At 39.5% G+C, this 19416-nt stretch overlaps 1 protein-coding gene across 2 annotated transcripts in view; it reads left to right on the forward strand.

Moving 5' to 3' along the window:
* The window catches only part of GlyRS (glycine--tRNA ligase), a 41121-nt gene that overhangs the window by 19796 nt on the left and 1909 nt on the right, over positions 1-19416 (forward strand). The window contains exons 10-14 of one of the 2 annotated variants that reach the window (XM_068394871.1): positions 4327-4593; positions 14125-14359; positions 15137-15320; positions 16985-17143; positions 17287-17408. In XM_068394871.1, coding sequence (XP_068250972.1) covers positions 4327-4593; positions 14125-14359; positions 15137-15320; positions 16985-17143; positions 17287-17408 — 967 coding nt within the window. The remainder of the gene's footprint in view (positions 1-4326; positions 4594-14124; positions 14360-15136; positions 15321-16984; positions 17144-17286; positions 17409-19416) is intronic. The other variant, XM_068394872.1, reaches the window with a different exon arrangement.

The following is a 19416-nucleotide window of genomic DNA, read 5'->3' on the forward strand; positions in this document are numbered from 1 at the left end:
TTGATAATTTTTTGAGAAACTTCAGGCATTTTCCAAGAGAATGACACCAACCTGACCTTTCTATGACAAAAATTAAGGCTGTTAGAGCAATTTAAAAAAAAATATACTGCAAAATGTGCTGGGGAAAAAATAACCCCTTTGGGGTTAAGGGTTGGAAATTTCCAAATGGCCTGGGGGTAAAAGGGTTAAGGTCAAAGGTAGAGAAATAAGCTGCCGTGGCGTAGGTCTGCGTTCTACTGAGAGCCCCTGTAGTTCTATCTTGACTTCTCATTGAGAGCTATTCATAGTTAAGATTGAAGATGCAGCAGTCACAGTTGTATGATATATTCACAACAAATTGCAAATGGTTATTTACTATTTTAAATATAATCCTTTCCAACAGATCTCGGGAGAGAGATAAATCGACTTAGATTGTTGTGTAGGTTTATGATAGAGATTTTGATTTTGAAAAATATATGTGCATAATCTCACAGTGACGTTAGCAAGTGATATGCCGAGTTGTTTACCAATATCAAAACTGACTATGTAAGTCTATGCTCTGCTTTGAATGAGTTCTATAGCAGGTGGCCTATGTAGGACTATTCATTGAAAAAAGTAAGATGCATTTATTTAGGGTTACCGCTATTTATGATGAAAATATGTGTTATAATCTTTGTAATGGCAATATTATAACCAGTGTATTTTTCACTGGAGGTAATAGTATTCTCCGTAACTCTGGCAAAGAAAGTGTTTTATGAATTGCAAAGAGAACATCTAACAAAATCAGTTATATAATAATGGTAATTTGGACAAGACTGACAAATATAGCTTACAATAACCAACAAAAAGCGTTTTTAAAGTAACGGGGATCGAGGGATGGGCTGACACTAGCAAACACTACTAATTAGTAGTGTTTGCTAGTGTTAGTTGGTTAAATATTGTATCACGAATGTAAGTGGCTCTTACACTAGTGATAAAATGTTTACTGGCACTATTATGATTGTTCAATATTTTCATAATTTTGTTTGGGATTGATTTTATATGCCTATTAACATCCACTAATTGGGGAGGATTATTTTTCATTTCCGGTTACCCAATTACCCTTCATTGTCCGATCTAAATTCTCAAGAAGGTTAGGAATATACTCTGCTGTTTGTACATACATACATACATACATATACCAAGGCACTTCCCCCAATTTTGGGGGTTAGCCGACATCAACAAAGAAACAAAAACAAAAAGGGGACCTCTACTCTTTACGTTCCTCCCAGCCTAACAAGGGACTCAGCCGAGTTCGTACACAACAATAATTTCTAAAAAATTTAATGGGAAATATCCAATCCTTTTTAAAAATGTTAAAAAGGCCAAATTGATAATTGATTGAAGACTTTTATTTATACAGTACTTTAGTTAATTGATTAGCAGTGTTTTCTAATTGTAATACAGTAAATAATTTCCTATAGATACAATGGATTTGCATGATGAGACCAAGATGCTAGTTTCCTCCTTGTTTATTTAATTTTTGCTCGTTTTTTTTATATAGTTTTTTTCAAACACATATTCATCATATATCCTATCAATAGTGTTTTAAGATGCATATGGGTATTATTTTGTTATTCAATTGGAGCCTTATATTTTGATAAGTATCATAACTTTTGTGTTGCAGTTTTGAAATGCAAAATGCATGTTATTTTCCGGCATGGAAATATGTACTTTTTGCCCTTTACTTCAAGGCCCTACTGTAAAGTATGTCAATTTGTAATTTATCTATCAAACATTTCTGTGTATAATTCTGCCTTTAAATCCTAAATTTCACCCCTAAAAAATTGGGGCTGTCTTATACTACCATTCTAAAGATGAGCCATTAAATTCTGTGATGTCAATCGGTAGGCTAGCCTTAGCCATGGTGTGACAACTGCCGACATACTGTACATGAAAGATTCACTGTCTATTTGAGGAAATTAATTTTTTCATAAACGCCCAGCTGAGAAAATAGAAACATCATCGGCCGATTTTATTGTCCGCTGATTCAAGTTACCGCTGTTGTGGATTCGCAGATATGAATAACGGAAAATATTCTTGATTTAGTATTCAAAGTCGTTCAAAACATTCTATAATAACTAACTTCATACTGTTTACTAAAAGCTATTAGTATCATTAGTTATTGCTTGGATGAGTAAATGCATTTGTTTGTTCATTGTGATTGTCTTTAAAATGCAAACAAAACAGTGGGTTCAGTTATAGGTGGCATGTTTAGGAAAAACATGACATTGTAATTTTTTCATTTATATGGATTTTCTGAGGATACAGTAAGTAAAACAACATTCGTAATAACATCAACCTTACATAACTAATATTTGATATGATACCTGTTGCTGCAAAAGCTAGCCTATACGCAGATGGTTTGGAATTTAGCAGTCGTCTTATACTGCAGATATGAGATAAATTCATTAAAATCTGCCCTAATTTTCAGCCTTATCTTATCCAAAGGTCATCTTATACACAGAAATTTTGGGTAGATATGAAAATTTACAATTTTTATAAGAATGTTCTGAAAATTTAGATATTTGAAGAATATGAAATATTTTGAGCAAGTACGGTAGCATAAAATGGCTAAACATTGTGAGAACAGGAACTGCTTATGTCATACTGTACTTTTCCCCCAGCAACTTGATTCCTTATTTATCTGCACATTGCTGAAGGCTCACAACCTGTACAGATCTGTAATTTGTCAGCATATGATGCTATGGAATGGTTTAAGCAAATCTTGTGGAGTATAAATACTGAGTTAGGCTTCATAAAAAAAACAAAACATGAAAACTACTTCAAGACTCAAATACTGTATTGTCAACACCGAAGGCATGGTTGCAGCACTTGCAATTAGTAACCTTTTTGGCAATTCTAATCCCATTCTTGTGAAATAAATACCTTAATGGATACTGTATTTTGAAAACTACTTCATGACTCAAATACTGTATTGTCAACACCAAAGGCATGGTTGCAGCACTTGCAATTAGTAACCTTTTTGGCAATTCTGATTCCATTCTTGTGAAATAAATACCTTAATGGATACTGTATTTTGAAAACTACTTCAAGACTCAAATACTGTATTGTCAACACCAAAGGCATGGTTGCAGCACTTGCAATTAGTAACCTTTTTGGCAATTCTGATTCCATTCTTGTGAAATAAATACCTTAATGGATACTGTATTTTGAAAACTACTTCAAGACTCAAATACTGTATTGTCAACACCAAAGGCATGGTTGCAGCACTTGCAATTAGTAACCTTTTTGGCAATTCTGATTCCATTCTTGTGAAATAACTACCTTAATGGATACTGTATTTTGAAAACTACTTCAAGACTCAAATACTGTATTGTCAACACCGAAGGCATGGTTGCAGCACTTGCAATTAGTAACCTTTTTGGCAATTCTGATTCCTTTCTTGTGAAATGAATACCTTAATGGATACTGTATTTTGAAAACTACTTCAAGACTCAAATACAATACTGTATTGTCAACACCGAAGGCATGGTTGCAGCACTTGCAATTAGTAACCTTTTTGGCAATTCTGATTCCTTTCTTGTGAAATAAATACCTTAATGGATACTGTATTTTGAAAACTACTTCAAGACTCAAATACAATACTGTATTGTCAACACCGAAGGCATGGTTGCAGCATTTGCAATTAGTAACCTTTTTGGCAATTCTGATTCCTTTCTTGTGAAATAAATACCTTAATGAATACTGTATTTTGAATGTTGTGTGTTATATGTTTTTGTAAACTGGACATATCCTGCTTCCATTTTAAGGCTTTGAATTTCATAGGTTATAGTACCAGTAAACTTAATGTGAAATCACTTTTCTTTTTATGAAGTAACAAAAATATCTTTTATCCAAATTGTTATTTTTCTATGTATATTATAGAAATATAGTTTAATAACTATGAAGTTCAAAGTTTTTCAATCGGTTTACATTTCTTTGGATATTCAAGTAAGTAGCAACTGAGCTGTTATTTCATTCAACAAGTTTTGTTTTGGCCAGAATACATTAGTATTCATAAAAGCCTTTTATTGTAATACTTACCTAGTAAATAAATCCTTATTTGATAAATACGTTTGTGGATAATATCTTGTGACGTTATGAATTTTGTGTATAAAGTACAGTACTGTATGTGTTACATGACCTGATAGTGGCTATTTAAGGTCTTTTTAAATTGTCCATGGTCCATTTCCTATATAAAAGATATGAGAAGGATATTGGAATTGAATATTTTAAATTTTTTTTGTGATTTGCCATTAGCTATACCGTACCGTATAGCCTATCTCAGTGTTTTTCTTCTGTTAGCGTGGGGTGACTTCATTAGGGCTTCTGCAAACGCCATCAGAAGTCCAGGCGTTGGATTACTACTTGCGTGATCGAAGCTATATATCTGGCCATGTACCTTCACAAGCAGATGTCACTGTGTTTGAAGCCTTAGGCCAAGTTCCGTCCTCTGACCTCGGCCATGCTTCTCGATGGTATCACCACATTTCGAGCTTTGGAGAGAAGGAAAGACGAAACTTTCCCGGTAAAAGTGGGACAGTCGTAGAACTCACAGGGGGACGACATAAGGTGCTTGGAGCAGATATTATCTGGTATTTCTTTGTGCTATATTACTGAATGGTAATAATGTGCAGCGAAGAGTGGTTGTACAAAGATCTAGAACTGTATTAGTGATGTGCATGTTCGGAACTCAAGTGAATGTATTAAGTATTTTCTAGATTGCAGTAATCAATTTGTGTCAGTCTTATGAAATTTTTATCAATCTGGCAATTCACTCTAGTTGTACTAAATACATTTGCTATGTATATTTAGATTGAATAGTGTGCAACACAAAAGTATGGTGCAAAATTATGACTTACACCATGGATTTATATGAATGCATCTGGTGATAGATTTGATCCGTCTTAAAGTATTTATAAGAGTCCATTGGTAGATCATATGGCTGTTAAACCAAGATTGAATTCCAAATACAGGTAAGGAAGCAGGATACTCGCAACACATACCAGAACACAAATACTTGTAAATATAAAATACCACATATATACCAAGGTATGCAAGTCTCTCTCTCTCTCTCTCTCTCTCTCTCTCTCTCTCTCTCTCTCTCTCTCTCTCTCTCTCTCTCTCTCTCTCTCTTTTTGTGTGTGTGTGTGTGTGTTTTGGTGATTCATTATTTAACCTGCACAAGTGAAATGTAATTACTGAAATTCTTGGTGTCTAGTAAAAGCAAAGTTATTTTAATTTTTTCTATGCTGGATTTTGTCGCTGAAATTATTGTAGTCACCTGCAAATGATAATTTTTATTTTTTTATTTTTACACTTGAATTATTTTCTTCAAATTTAAAACATACCAATACTGTACTTCTAACTCTTGATTTGTTGTGGAAAATAACCATCTGTTCCCTAGTTTACAATTTGGTTTTTGTGAAGGCCATGGAGCATGTGATGCCCTTCTTACAATCTCCAATGCTGTACAGAAATACATTGATTGTGTTCAGGAAGTTCATATGATTGGGTTTGATTTTATTGTTGCTTTAGACCGTGTTAATCATGAGGCCCTTGTTTTCAAACTCAAACAGTTGGGAGTTGATGGGTCATTTCATAGCATAATTTTTTTAATTTTTAAGTAATAGATTGCGAAGAGTTGTTGATGGGGGCCATAGTGAGTATAGGCATGTGATATCTGGTGTTCCTCAGGGTAGTGTTCTTGGCCCGTTACTTTTCATAATATATACACATGATATGTAGTTTGACTTAGAAAACAAGCTTGCTGCATATGCAGATGATGCTACATTCTTTGCATCAATTCCATCTCCTTAATGTAGATCTGGGGTTGCTGAATCCCTTAATAGAGATCTAGCTAAAATTAGTGCATGGTGCAAATTTTGGGGTATGAAATTGAATCCTAACAAAACTCAAATTGATTGTAAGTAGGTCAAGGACAGTGGCTCCTCAACATCAGGATCTCAGCATTGAGAATGTTTCTTTAACTCGTATGACTTTTAAAATTTAGGTGTGATTCTCGACAGCAAATTTACTTTGAGAAACACATTAGATCTGTGCCTTCTTAAATGGCACAAAAATGGCTTATTGAGAGTCTTGAAAATTTTTTTGATCAATCTATTCAGAAGTGTTTTATTTCTTTCATTCTATCTTGTTTCTAATATTGTTCTTCTGTCTGGTCCTCAGCTGCTGATCCTCATCTTAATTTTCTGGACAGGAACTTATGGTTCATTAAATTTCTTATTCCTAATCTAGATATTAATCTTTGGCACCGTCGTTCAATTAGTTTGTTATGCATGTTGTATAAGATTTTTCATAATTCTGATCATCCTTTGCATTAAGATCTTCCTGGACAGCTCCATCCTGTTCATAATACTAGGCATGCAGTTAATTCTAATACAATAGTCAGGCCTTCTCCATCATGAGGCTGAATACTACACAGTATTATATAAGTTTTATTCCAGCCATGACCAAGTTGTGGAATGATCTTCTTAATCGAGTAGTTGAATCAGTAGTACTTCAAAAGTTCAAACTTGCAACAAATGTTATGTTGAACAGGCTTACATAAGCCTTTTTCAATATTAAACTTACCCGATAATCATGTAGCTGTCAACTCCGTTGCCCGACAGAATTCTATGGAGGGATGATACGCCAGCTATCACAATACTAGAAGGGGGTGTACTTACCAGCGCCACCTGTGGCCAGGTACTATAGTACTTCTTGTTGACACCTCCTCAATTTTTCCTCTGTCGTGCTTCCGGCAAGACGTTCTGGGATACGCTTTTGATCTTGGAGTATTTTCACGGCTTTTGGTGAAGTATTTCTCTTTGATTTCGGCTGTCGCTTTACTGGAAACCTTCTTATATTAGCTTAGATAGCTTTTATTTAATCCTGATTAACGGTTAACGATCTTTTGCTTGATTTTGAAACCCCACTTGGCTAACTCTTTGGATTCAAGATGTCTGACATTTCACAAGCCCCCACCCATAGGCGATGTAGGTCTTGTAATAGGCGTATTCCGAAGGCCTCGGTAGATCCTCACACCGCTTGTTCTGACTGTAGGGATAGACCCTGTCAGTTAGAAAATCGATGTGAGGAATGCGCCGGACTTTCGGAACTTGATTTTGTCCGTCTTCTGAAGTATTCAACCAAGTTAGAGAGAGGCAGAGTTAGGAGGAGTTCTTCTCACTCTTCACTTTTTTCCTCACCCCATGATCCCCTACCTTTTCCTACCCCTGTAGTGGCTACCCCCGAACCTACTATTTGCCCTCAGCCTGATATGTCTGTTGTTTTGCGTGCTATTCAGGCCTTAGGCGATAAAGTAGAGTCAGTGGTTAGCGATCATAAGTCTCTTATGGCCGAAGTCAAGGAACTTAAGGTCAAGAGTGCAGTGGGTGGTATTAGTGCCAGTGCTGTGACGAGTGCTAGTGTCAGTGCAGTGCCAAGTGCTAGTGTCAGTGTCAGTGTGGTGCGTGAGGATACTTCTGTGCGTGCCAGTCGTCCTCCCAGTCCGGGACCTCTTGCAAGCTCCCAAGCCCAGGGGAGAAGCAATGTCGAAGGGCAAAAGGGTTCGGCAGGCCTTGATCGGCGCACAGAAGTATCCTCGGTGGTTGCGGGCGTGTCTTCCAGAGACCGTCACTCCCACCTGCAGACGATTGAGCCCGTCTTTTTCTCGTCCGCTGATCAATTGTCAGGGAAGAAACGCTGGACTCAGGTCTCTAGACCACTCAAACGCAGAGTCCAGTCCGCGAGTGCTCAACCGGGCTGCAGTCATTGGCTCAGCTCTGACTCGCCGCAGTCATCTGTCGACTGCACTCCGCCCAAGAGGAGTAAGGTTCTGCCGCAACAGATCTCTGCTGTTAAGGCATTGCCTCAGCAGACCTTAGTGTCTGCCGACCCCAAGTTGGCTCTACTGCAGTCCATGCAGTCACAACTTTCAGTCTTGATGCGTGAGTGTCGGGCTGAGAAGGTTGCGCCTCCGCCTCCGCCTGCGCTCGCTCCGCCTGACTGCAGTACCGCCTGCCAGGCGTACGATGTTGAGCCACGTTCTGAGTTTACTGTTCCCAGTGGTGTACAGCTCCCTCCGCCTTCCTTAAGGCAACCTCAGCAATGGGATCAGGAGGCTTATACCTCTCTTCCTCCGCTTCCACTTGCTGCTCCAACATTGATGCAACACTCGGTTGAGGTACAACAACCTCTCCCATCCATGAGTCAGTCTCCTCAGCTCTCGCTGCAGCGAGCTCAACCCTCCTCAAGGCAAGCACCACAACACCTTAGCCTTGCGCCTCAGGAGCCTCAACTCGCGAGACATTTACTACGTTCTGCGCAGCCTCTACCTCATCGCTCTCCGCTCACACCGCAGGAACCTCTACTCGTTCCTCAGGAACTTGCTACTCCGCTTCCGCCAACCACTCAGCAAGCGCAACCCTTGAGTTCAGTCACTCATGCTAGGAGTCAGCCTCCTCCACCCATGCGCCTACCTTCTGCTACTTCTTGTGATCAGCCCTTGCAGTCTGAGCCTCAGGTGTTCCCTCAACAGAGTCTTGAAGAGGAAACCACTAATATTGTTGTTCCAGCTCGTGCTGACTCTGCCGTTCAGCATACCTTTCCGATCTCTTCGCTACACTCTGGTGATGAGGCGTCTGATGATGAGGCGGCACACCTGGATCCCTCATCAGACGTGGATGAATCCAAGTCTTCTCCGCCTTCTATTGACTTTCGTAAGGTCTTGGCTCTGTTTAGGGAGGTATACCCAGACCACTTTGTCTCTGCCATTCCACGCTCTCCGCCATCTGAGTTTTCGCTGGGCATGCAGCCAGCTAAGTCTACCTATACTAAGCTAGTCCTAGCAAGGTCCTCTAAGAGAGCGTTAAGGATCTTAGGGGAGTGGTTGCAGACTAAGCAACACCTTGGAAAGACTTCATTCATGTTTCCTCCGACTAAGCTCACCTCTAAAGCGGGCGTTTGGTATGCCACAGGAGAGGAACCAGGCTTGGGAGTACCTGCCTCTGCCCAGGCTGACTTCTCAAGTCTGGTAGACTCGCCTCGTAGAACAGCAATGAGGCGCTCTAAGGTTTGCTGGACCTTCTCAGACCTTGATCACTTCCTGAAGGGTGTTTTTAGAGCATTTGAGATGTTCAACTTCTTAGACTGGTGCCTGGGGGCCCTCAGCAAGAAGACCTCCCCTGCGGACAAAGATTCTGCCATGCTATTAATGTCCTGCATGGATAAGGCCATTAGAGATGGATCTGGCGAGCTTGCGTCGATGTTTGTGTCAGGGGTTCTTAAGAAAAGGGAACAGCTATGTACCTTCCTTTCCTCCAGCATTACACCTTGTCAAAGGTCTCAACTCCTTTTCGCTCCGCTCTCGAAGTTCCTCTTCCCCGAAGAGCTGGTTAAGGACTTGTCTGCTGCCCTGATACAAAAGGACACACATGATCTTGTAGCCTCATCGGCTCGTAAGACTAAGGTTGCTACCTCAGTCCCCAGGACTTATCGCACCCCAGTGGCTGATACTCCTGCTACGAGGTTCATACCGCCCTTTCGTGGTAGAGCCCCCAGCCGAGGAAGCTCCCGTCCAGACTCTTCCAGGAGCAAGTCTAGGAAAGGTTCCAAGGCTTCTAAAGAAAAAAACTGACTCTCCGCATCTCCAGTCAGCAGTAGGAGCCAGACTCAAGAGCTTCTGGCAAGCCTGGGAAAAGAGAGGTGCAGACGCCCAGTCTGTCAGTTGGCTGAGGGAGGGTTACAGGATTCCATTCTGCCTCAAACCCCCTCTGACCACATCTCCCATCAACCTCTCTCCCAACTACAAAGAAGAGGACAAGAGGCTAGCGTTGCACCAGGAGGTGTCGCTACTTGTGCAGAAGAAGGCAGTGGTTATAGTCCGGGACCATCAATCCCCGGGCTTCTACAACCGTCTCTTTCTGGTGGCCAAGAAGACAGGAGGTTGGAGACCGGTGCTGGACGTCAGCGCGCTCAATGCGTATGTCACCAAGCAGACGTTCACGATGGAGACGACGAAGTCGGTCCTAGCAGCGGTCAGGCAGGAGGACTGGATGGTCTCGTTGGACTTGAAAGATGCCTACTTTCACGTTCCTATTCATCCAGACTCCCAACCTTTCCTGAGATTCGTTTTTGGAAAGGTTGTCTACCAATTCCAAGCCCTGTGTTTTGGCCTAAGCACAGCTCCTATGGTGTTCACGCATCTGATGAGGAATATAGCAAAATTCCTCCACTTATCGGACATCAGAGCCTCCCTCTACTTAGACGACTGGCTGTTGAGAGCCTCCACGAGTCGTCGCTGTCTGGAGAGTCTCAACTGGACTTTGGACTTAATCAGAGAACTGGGTCTGTTAGTCAACATAGAAAAGTCTCAGCTCATTCCCTCCCAATCCATTGTGTACCTGGGAATGGAGATTCGGAGTCAGGATTTTCGGGCTTTTCCATCGGCCCCAAGGATAAGCCAAGCCCTAGATTGCATCATGAGCATGCTGAAGAGGAGCAGTTGCTCAGTGAGACAGTGGATGAGTCTCACAGGGACCCTTTCATCACTGGCCCTGTTCGTCGAGCTAGGGAGACTCCACCTCCGCCCTCTTCAATTCCATCTTGCAGCTCATTGGGACAAGGGTTTGACTCTCGAAGCAGTCTCTATCCCAGTCACCAAAGAGATGAAGACCACTCTCTTGTGGTGGAAGACCAATCTCCTTCTCAGGGAGGGCCTATCGTTGGCTATTCAGACCCCCAATCTTCATCTCTTCTCAGATGCATCGGACTCGGGCTGGGGTGCGACCTTGAACGGACGGGAATGCTCGGGAACATGGAACGAGGAACATGGAACGCTCCACATCAACTGCAAGGAGCTACTAGCAGTTCATTTAGCCCTGCTGAACTTCAAGTCCCTCCTGCTGGGCAAGGTGGTGGAGGTGAACTCAGACAACACCACAGCCTTGGCGTACATCTCCAAGCAAGGAGGGACCCATTCGAGGAGCCTATACGAGATCGCAAGGGACCTCCTCATTTGGTCAAGAAGTCAAAACCTCACTTTGGTCACGAGGTTCATTCAGGGCAACATGAACGTCTCAGCAGATCGCCTAAGCAGAAAGAATCAGGTCATTCCCACGGAATGGACCCTCCACAAGAGGGTGTGCAACAGACTTTGGACCTTGTGGGGTCAACCTACCATAGATCTGTTTGCCACCTCCATGACCAAGAGACTTCCGCTGTACTGTTCCCCAGTTCCAGACCCTGCAGCAGTTCATGTGGATGCTTTTCTGCTGAACTGGTCCCATCTCGACCTTTACGCATTCCCACCGTTCAAGATAATCAACAAAGTCCTGCAGAAATTCATCTCGCACGAAGGGACACGGCTGACGCTGGTTGCTCCCCTTTGGCCTGCAAGAGAATGGTTCACAGAGGTACTTCAATGGCTAGTCGACATCCCCAGGACTCTACCTCTAAGAGTGGACCTTCTACGTCAACCTCACGTAGACAGGTTGCACCCAAACCTCCACGCTCTTCGGCTGACTGCCTTCAGACTGTCGAAAGATTCGCTAGAGCTAGAGGCTTTTCGAAGGAGGCAGCCAGTGCGATTGCCAGAGCAAGAAGGGTTTCCACTCGTAGAGTCTACCAATCTAAGTGGGAAGTCTTCCGGAGCTGGTGTAGAGCCAATTCAGTATCCTCTACCAATACCTCTGTGACCCAAATAGCTGACTTCCTATTACATCTTAGGAATGAGAGATCCCTTTCAGCCCCTACGATTAAAGGGTACAGGAGTATGTTGGCTTCAGTTCTCCGCCACAGAGGTTTGGACCTTTCTTCCAACAAGGACCTTCAAGACATCCTTAAGTCTTTTGAGACTTCTAAAGAGCGTCGTCTATCCACTCCAGGCTGGAACCTAGACGTAGTCTTAAGGTTCCTTATGTCACCTAGGTTCGAACCTCTCCAGTCAGCTTCCTTCAAGGACCTTACCCTCAAGACTCTTTTTCTCGTCTGCCTTGCAACAGCTAAGAGAGTCAGTGAGGTTCATGCCTTCAGCAAGAACATTGGTTTCACGACCGAATCTGCAACATGTTCTTTTCAGCTCGGATTCCTAGCAAAGAACGAACTTCCTTCACGTCCTTGGCCTAGATCGTTTGAAATACCTAGCCTCTCCAACATGGTAGGTAACGAACTAGAGAGAGTTCTTTGCCCTGTCAGAGCTCTCAAGTATTATCTTAATAGGTCTAAACCTATTCGAGGACAGTCAGAAGCCTTATGGTGTGCCATCAAGAAACCTTCGAGGCCCATGTCCAAGAACGGGGTTTCGTATTATATAAGGCTTCTGATTAGAGAAGCCCATTCTCACTTAAAGGAGGAAGACCTTGCATTGCTGAAGGTAAGGACCCACGAAGTAAGAGCCGTAGCTACTTCGATGGCCTTTAATAAAAACCGTTCTCTGCAGAGCATAATGGATGCAACCTATTGGAGGAGCAAGTCAGTGTTTGCATCATTTTATCTTAAAGATGTCCAGTCTCTTTACGAGAACTGCTACACCCTGGGACCATTCGTAGCAGCGAGTGCAGTAGTAGGTGAGGGCTCAGCCACTACATTCCCTTAATCCCATAACCTTTTTTAACCTTTCTCTTGAATGCTTTTATTGTTGTTTTTATGGTTGTTACGGTAGGCTAAGAAGCCTTCCGCATCCTTTTGATTTGGCGGGTGGTCAATTCATTCTTGAGAAGCGCCTGGGTTAGAGGTTGTGTAGAGGTCCTTTAGTAGGGGTTGCAGCCCTATATACTTTAGCACCTTTGAGTTGATTCAGCCTCCAAGAGGAACGCTGCGCTCAGTAAGGAAGACGAACTTAAAAAAGAGGCAGAGTAACGGTTCAATTCGACTTCCTTACCAGGTACTTATTATTTCATTGTTATTTGAGATAACTGTTATATGAAATATGGGATACTTAGCTATCCTTTAATCTTGTACACTGGTTTTCACCCACCCCCCTGGGTGTGAATCAGCTACATGATTATCGGGTAAGTTTAATATTGAAAAATGTTATTTTTATTAGTAAAATAAATTTTTGAATATACTTACCCGATAATCATGATTTAATTGACCCTCCCTTCCTCCCCATAGAGAACCAGTGGACCGAGGAAAAATTGAGGAGGTGTCAACAAGAAGTACTATAGTACCTGGCCACAGGTGGCGCTGGTAAGTACACCCCCTTCTAGTATTGTGATAGCTGGCGTATCCCTCCATAGAATTCTGTCGGGCAACGGAGTTGACAGCTACATGATTATCGGGTAAGTATATTCAAAAATTTATTTTAATAATAAAAATAACATTTTTATAGTTTATATATGTAATATATGTTTTGATGTTACTGTTTTTAAAATATTTTATTTAATTGTTCATTATTTCTCATATCGTTTATTTCCGTATTGTCTTGTTTATAGGTTTTAAAATTTGGTGTGTTAACGAACAGTATATGATGAAATTTATCCAATATTGTACGCTTCATAGGCTATTTATTCTTAGGGCTTGTTAAGTTGGCATTTAATGATAAAAGTGATGCTTTCATAATTTGAACCTTCAATCTTTGTTGCTGTGTACTTTCATATCCTCAACCCAGAGCAAATGTAGTCTCAATGTATCAATATGTTTTGGATGGTTTTTGACTTTGTTCAGGTTTGCTCATAATCATATTGTGTACAGTACTTATATACAGTAAATATATCTATCTATCTATCTATCTATCTATCTATATCTATCTATCTGCCTATATCATCATTATCATCATCATCTTATGCCTATTGACACAAAGGGCCTCATATATATAATATGTATACAGTATATATAAAAAATATATATATATATATATATATATATATATATATATATATATATATATATATATATATATATATTTATATATATATATATTTATATATATATATATATATATATATATATATATATATATATATATATATATATATATATATATATATATATATGGATATGTGTATATATTAGTTCATTCCACTTATTTAATTTTTTGAATAATAAATACTTTTAATGCCATTTTGCACAAGTAATAACATAGCCATTTTCTCCTTGCAGGGTTTGGTAGCGAATGAAACTCTAGGTTACTATATGGCCCGTATTCAGTTGTACCTTTTGAAGATTGGTATAAACCCTAAAAAACTGAGATTTAGGCAACATTTGGGGAACGAGATGGCTCACTACGCTTGCGATTGCTGGGACGCCGAGTGTCTCACCTCCTACGGTTGGATCGAATGCGTTGGATGTGCCGATCGAAGTGCCTATGATTTAAGTCAACATACCAAGGGCTCTGGTTAGTATCTTGATTTGGTATAATTGTTCGCGATATGATAAGGAATTGAGATGTTATAATGCTTATAAGATGTTAACCCTTTTACCCCCAAAGGACGTACTGGTACGTTTCACAAAAGCCATCCCTTTACCCCCATGGACGTACCGGTACGTCCTTGCAAAAAAATGCTATAAAATTTTTTTTTTTTCATATTTTTGATAATTTTTTGAAAAAATTCAGGCATTTTCCAAGAGAATGAGACCAACCTGACCTCTCTATGACAAAAATTAAGGCTGTTAGAGCAATTTGAAAAAAATATACTGCAAAATGTGCTGGGAAAAAAATAACCCCTTGGGGGTTAAGGGTTGGAAATTTCCAAATAGCCTGGGGGTTAAAGGGTTAAAGGTTTAAGGGCCACTCATGAATGCCAGAGGCAAGGGACAGCGACATTGCCATATCAAGCAAGACAATGCCCTAGAGACTGACCATATATACATATGATCAGCGCTCAAGCCCCCTCTCCACCCAAGCTAGGACCAAGGATGGCCAGGCATGGACTGCTTGAAGAGTAAGCAGATAGATCTATAGGCTTAATGGTTATAAAAGTATCATAATGCATGGGTATTTTTGAAGGAAAAAGAAATAGTTTTTAAGTAACGTTTTACATGACTTTCTGCAGATTGCACTTTACAAATTTGAAGAACATTAGATTTTTTATTGGAATTTAAATCCATATCCATATAATAAAACCTTTAGAATATGAATCCTTCAAATATATAAATATATTGATCTTTACAGGTGTTCGAATGACTGTGGAACGTCCTTTAAAAGAACCGAGGGTTGTAGATTCCGTTGTTCCTCTTCCCGACAAAGGAGCCATTGGAAAGACTTTCAAGAAAGATGCCAAAGCTGTGACGGAAGCATTGGCATCCTTGTCTCTTGAGGTGGCCGAAGATATGGATAAAGCACTCACTAATGTTGGGTAAGTTTGTAGGTTGTATTTGATGTAGGTGTTCGGTTAAAAAAATCAGGAAAAGGCTAAAGCAAGATCATTATGAATGTGTGTAGGCTACTTTGTAACATGTTTCCAAGAGGTCCCCAAGTTTTACAAAGCACTAGAACCATGACCACTGCTTGTAATTCTCATGGCTTGTTAACTTTTCAAATCAAGAAGTTACAATAGTATGATTTGAAAAAATTACCAATGTGTGCTGGAATATGGAAATTGTATGTTATATAGTTACTTTGGAATATTAAGTAGCAGATTGCCCGTTAGATTTTTATTAATTTTACCTATACTGTACACAGCTACTACTGTTGTGATATATTAATTTAAATTCCTTAACGATCATAATCTGAATTAAACTTACCCAGTTTTTCTCTCGGCTTCATGACAAAGAATTGTGTCCGAAAACTTTGTTTTAGTAGTTTCGTTTACCTACACAGTAAGCTCCGCAAGCGCTTGTATTACCCCTAACTTCTTCTTTATGAAAACATTCCTATTCAAAAACCTCTCCATCTGTGGCATATAATATTAAGATTAAGCACACAATGAAATATATTATATCAACGGAGGAGGCAGATCGAAAAAGGATTAATCAGTCACAGACATTGATTCATTACCAGTTAATCATAATAATTTAAGCTGCTCCTTAACAAATCGCCATAGTTAACTTTATCTTAATGACTTCACATACTTTTAATAATCATCTAAAATTCACTCTAAACTAAGGATTTCAAGATTTCGTTATCAATTGTTTAAAAAATTACTTCTTTCCAGGTCACGCAAGAGAGAAAGTGGCACATTTAGATTTTACAATATGTTAATAGCTCTATACAAATATATAATAAGAAAATACATCACGGTGTCATTACTTTAGACTGTCGGGGTTAATGTGAGTCTGATGACAACGATGGCACCCGAGCATAGCTCGTGCCGGACACCACCCCTCACCTTGCTTCAAAGGGTAGGGTTTTATCTCACTTTTCTGAGTGGGGGCTAAGGTGCTTCCTCAAGGAGACGGGTGGTGGCCATCACCATGTGAACATTTCCTGGAATTTGGGGTGAATTCATCAAAACCCCCCAGTGCTTGTCCGACCTCCCTCGTGCGTCGACCTGGGGGCTAAAGAAGGAGCCAGAGATGACTGTCATTAGGTTATCATTCTCTTTCTGTGTGGGATAGTGTTGTGGTGGTTTCGCAGGAGGCCACAGGTCATCACCCTCCGACGTCTCTAACTTTATATATCTATGTGACATATCTATGCATTGTTCTCTTGGTCTTCCTTCATACTTAAACATACTGTACTTCATTTCTATAAAAGAGTTAGCTTAACAATCTCTTCAAACATTCCAATTGTGGATTCTATAGTCCTGTATGCACCCTACTACCCACCCTCCTTACCTCCCAAATTCTGTGACTCTTCTCTTCTCAGATTTTATTTATTCATCATATGTGCTCAAATATTTATGAGGTCAATAATTTCCATCATGCTTTCCATTAGTTATATACTGTACTTTGCCCAGATAGGTAATTAGTGTTTTTTTTATTAATACAAGTTTTTTTAGAACAGAAATTTTGTATGCTTTTCATAAATTGTAGCCATGCCTAAACCATAATACTGTATTCAGGTTTTTTGCCTTTCCAGAGAATATGAAGTTAATGGATTTAAGTTGACGAGGTCGATGGTGCCTGCGTTTAAAAGGGAGCAGAAGAAGGTTCACGTTGAAGAAATTGTTCCCAGCGTTATTGAACCTTCCTTTGGCATTGGACGTGTATTTTATTCACTCCTGGAACATACGTTCAAGTAAGACTAGAAGCAGTGATGTATTTCCGTTTTGATATAAGATAAGAGTTCTCAGTGATAATAAATGTTTATCTATTCAATTGTACTGAGTTCTGTCTCTGCTTCCACTATAGGAGATAATTATTTTATCATTTATATTGCAGAATGCGAGAGGATGATGAAAAACGAACTTTCTTTGCCTTACCAGCAGTTGTGGCACCCATTAAAGTTTCAGTATTACCACTTTCTAACAAAACAGAATTTAACACATTCGTTACGCAATTAGGTAAGTCCGTAATGTGAATGGCATAAAACTGCTTTTCAAATATCCTTGATGATTGTGTTTGCATCTTTCCCAAACGGATATGTTACAGTTTTAGTCACATGATGTGTAAAACTAATATGAAATAGTGTTTATGATAGGCTAAGTTGTATATTCATCATATACTATACTCTATTTATAGACAATATGTTTATAAAACAAGTTAAATATACATAAATGTGATTATGTTGCTGACCAAGGTTTCTAAGGTACTTCTGGATGAGAGAAAGCTCACAAAGGAATAGGTGAGGAGAATAAATGCAATGTATTAAATTGAAGGTGGAAAAGGCTACCTAGAACTATAGTTGCATGACGTTAAATAGTTGACATGATAGGATAGGAAACAGGACTGATCAGAGAAGAAGTGTCTAGAAGAGTAGGAGGATGTGGTGCGGATCAAGTGGTGGTTATGGAGCGGTATGCGAGAAGCTTGGAAGAAAAGGGAATTTTTTTTTGTATTTTCCTTACATAGATCTTGTAAAAGCCTGTGATATAATTACTAGAGGCAATGTGGAGGTTTTGATAGTGTATATAGACAGTCAGTTGATAAAAGCAGTTAACCCTTTTACCCCCAAAGGACGTACTGGTACGTTTCACAAAACTCAACCCTTTACCCCCATGGACATACCGGTACGTCCTTGCAAAAAACTGCTATTTACATTTTTTTTTTTTTGCATATTTTTGATAATTTTTTGAGAAACTTCAGGCATTTTCCAAGAGAATGAGACCAACCTGACCTCTCTATGACGAAAATTAAGGCTGTTAGAGCAATTAAAAAAAATATACTGCAAAATGTGCTTGAAAAAAAATAACCCCTGGGGGTTAAGGGTTGGAAAGTTCCAAATAGCCTGGGGGTAAAAGGGTTAAAAGTTTTTTATAAGGGTACACTCAAGTCTACTATTCTTTCAATCCCATCTCCTGAATGTAGACCTGGGGTTGCTGAATCCCTTGATAGAAATCTACCTAAAATCAATGCATGGTGCAAATTATGGAGCATGAAGTTGAGTTCTAACAAACATCAAAGTATGAATGTAAGTAGGTCAAGGAGAGTTGCTTCTCAACATTGGATCTCGGCATTAATAATGTGTCTATATCTCTGTATGACTTTAAAATTTTAGGTGTGATTCTTGACACCAAATTTACTTTTGAGAAACACATTCGGTCTATCTTCTTCAATTGCACAAAAAATTGGCTTATTTAGAAAGTCTTGTAAGATTTTTGGTGATCAACTTATTCTGAAGTGTTTTAATCTTGCTTTCCACTTTGTTTCGAGTATGTTTCTCCTGTCTGGTCTTCAGCTTCTGATTCTCATCTTAAATTTTTAGACAAAAACTTACGGTCTATTAAATTTCTTATTCCTGATCTAGATATTAATCTCTGGCACCATTGTTCAATTATTCGCTATGCAGGTTGCATAAAATTTTCATAATTTTGACCATCTTCCCGAACAGTACCATCCTGTTCGTAATACTAGGTATGCAGTTAACTCTAATAGTCAGGCCTTCATCATGAGGCTCAATACTACACAGTACTCTAGAAGTTTTATTCCAGCTGTGACCAAATAGTGGAATGATCTTCCTAATTGGGTAATTGAATTGGAAGAACTTCATAAGTTCAAATTTGCAGCAAATTTTTGTGTTGAACAGGCATAGTTTACATATGAAAGCTCTTTTATAATGTTGTTACTGTTCTTAAAATATATTCAGTTGTTCATTACTTTTCATATACATTATTTTGTTATTTTCTTACCTCACTGTGCTATTTTTCCCTGTTGGAGCCCTTGGTCTTACAGCATCTTGCTTTTTCAACAAGGATTGTAGCTTAGCTATAATAATGATAGTATAGTGTCCTGCTTTTCCAACCAGGATTATAGCTTAGCCAGTAATAATAATAAGTATAATTGAGTATGTGGGTAGAAGTTAAAAACAAGGGAGTATTATGTTTCTAGGACTGTTCAACATATTTATGGATA

The sequence above is a fragment of the Palaemon carinicauda genome, chromosome 20 (assembly GCF_036898095.1).
Source record: "Palaemon carinicauda isolate YSFRI2023 chromosome 20, ASM3689809v2, whole genome shotgun sequence".
In the NCBI taxonomy this organism is placed as follows: Eukaryota; Metazoa; Arthropoda; class Malacostraca; order Decapoda; family Palaemonidae; genus Palaemon; species Palaemon carinicauda.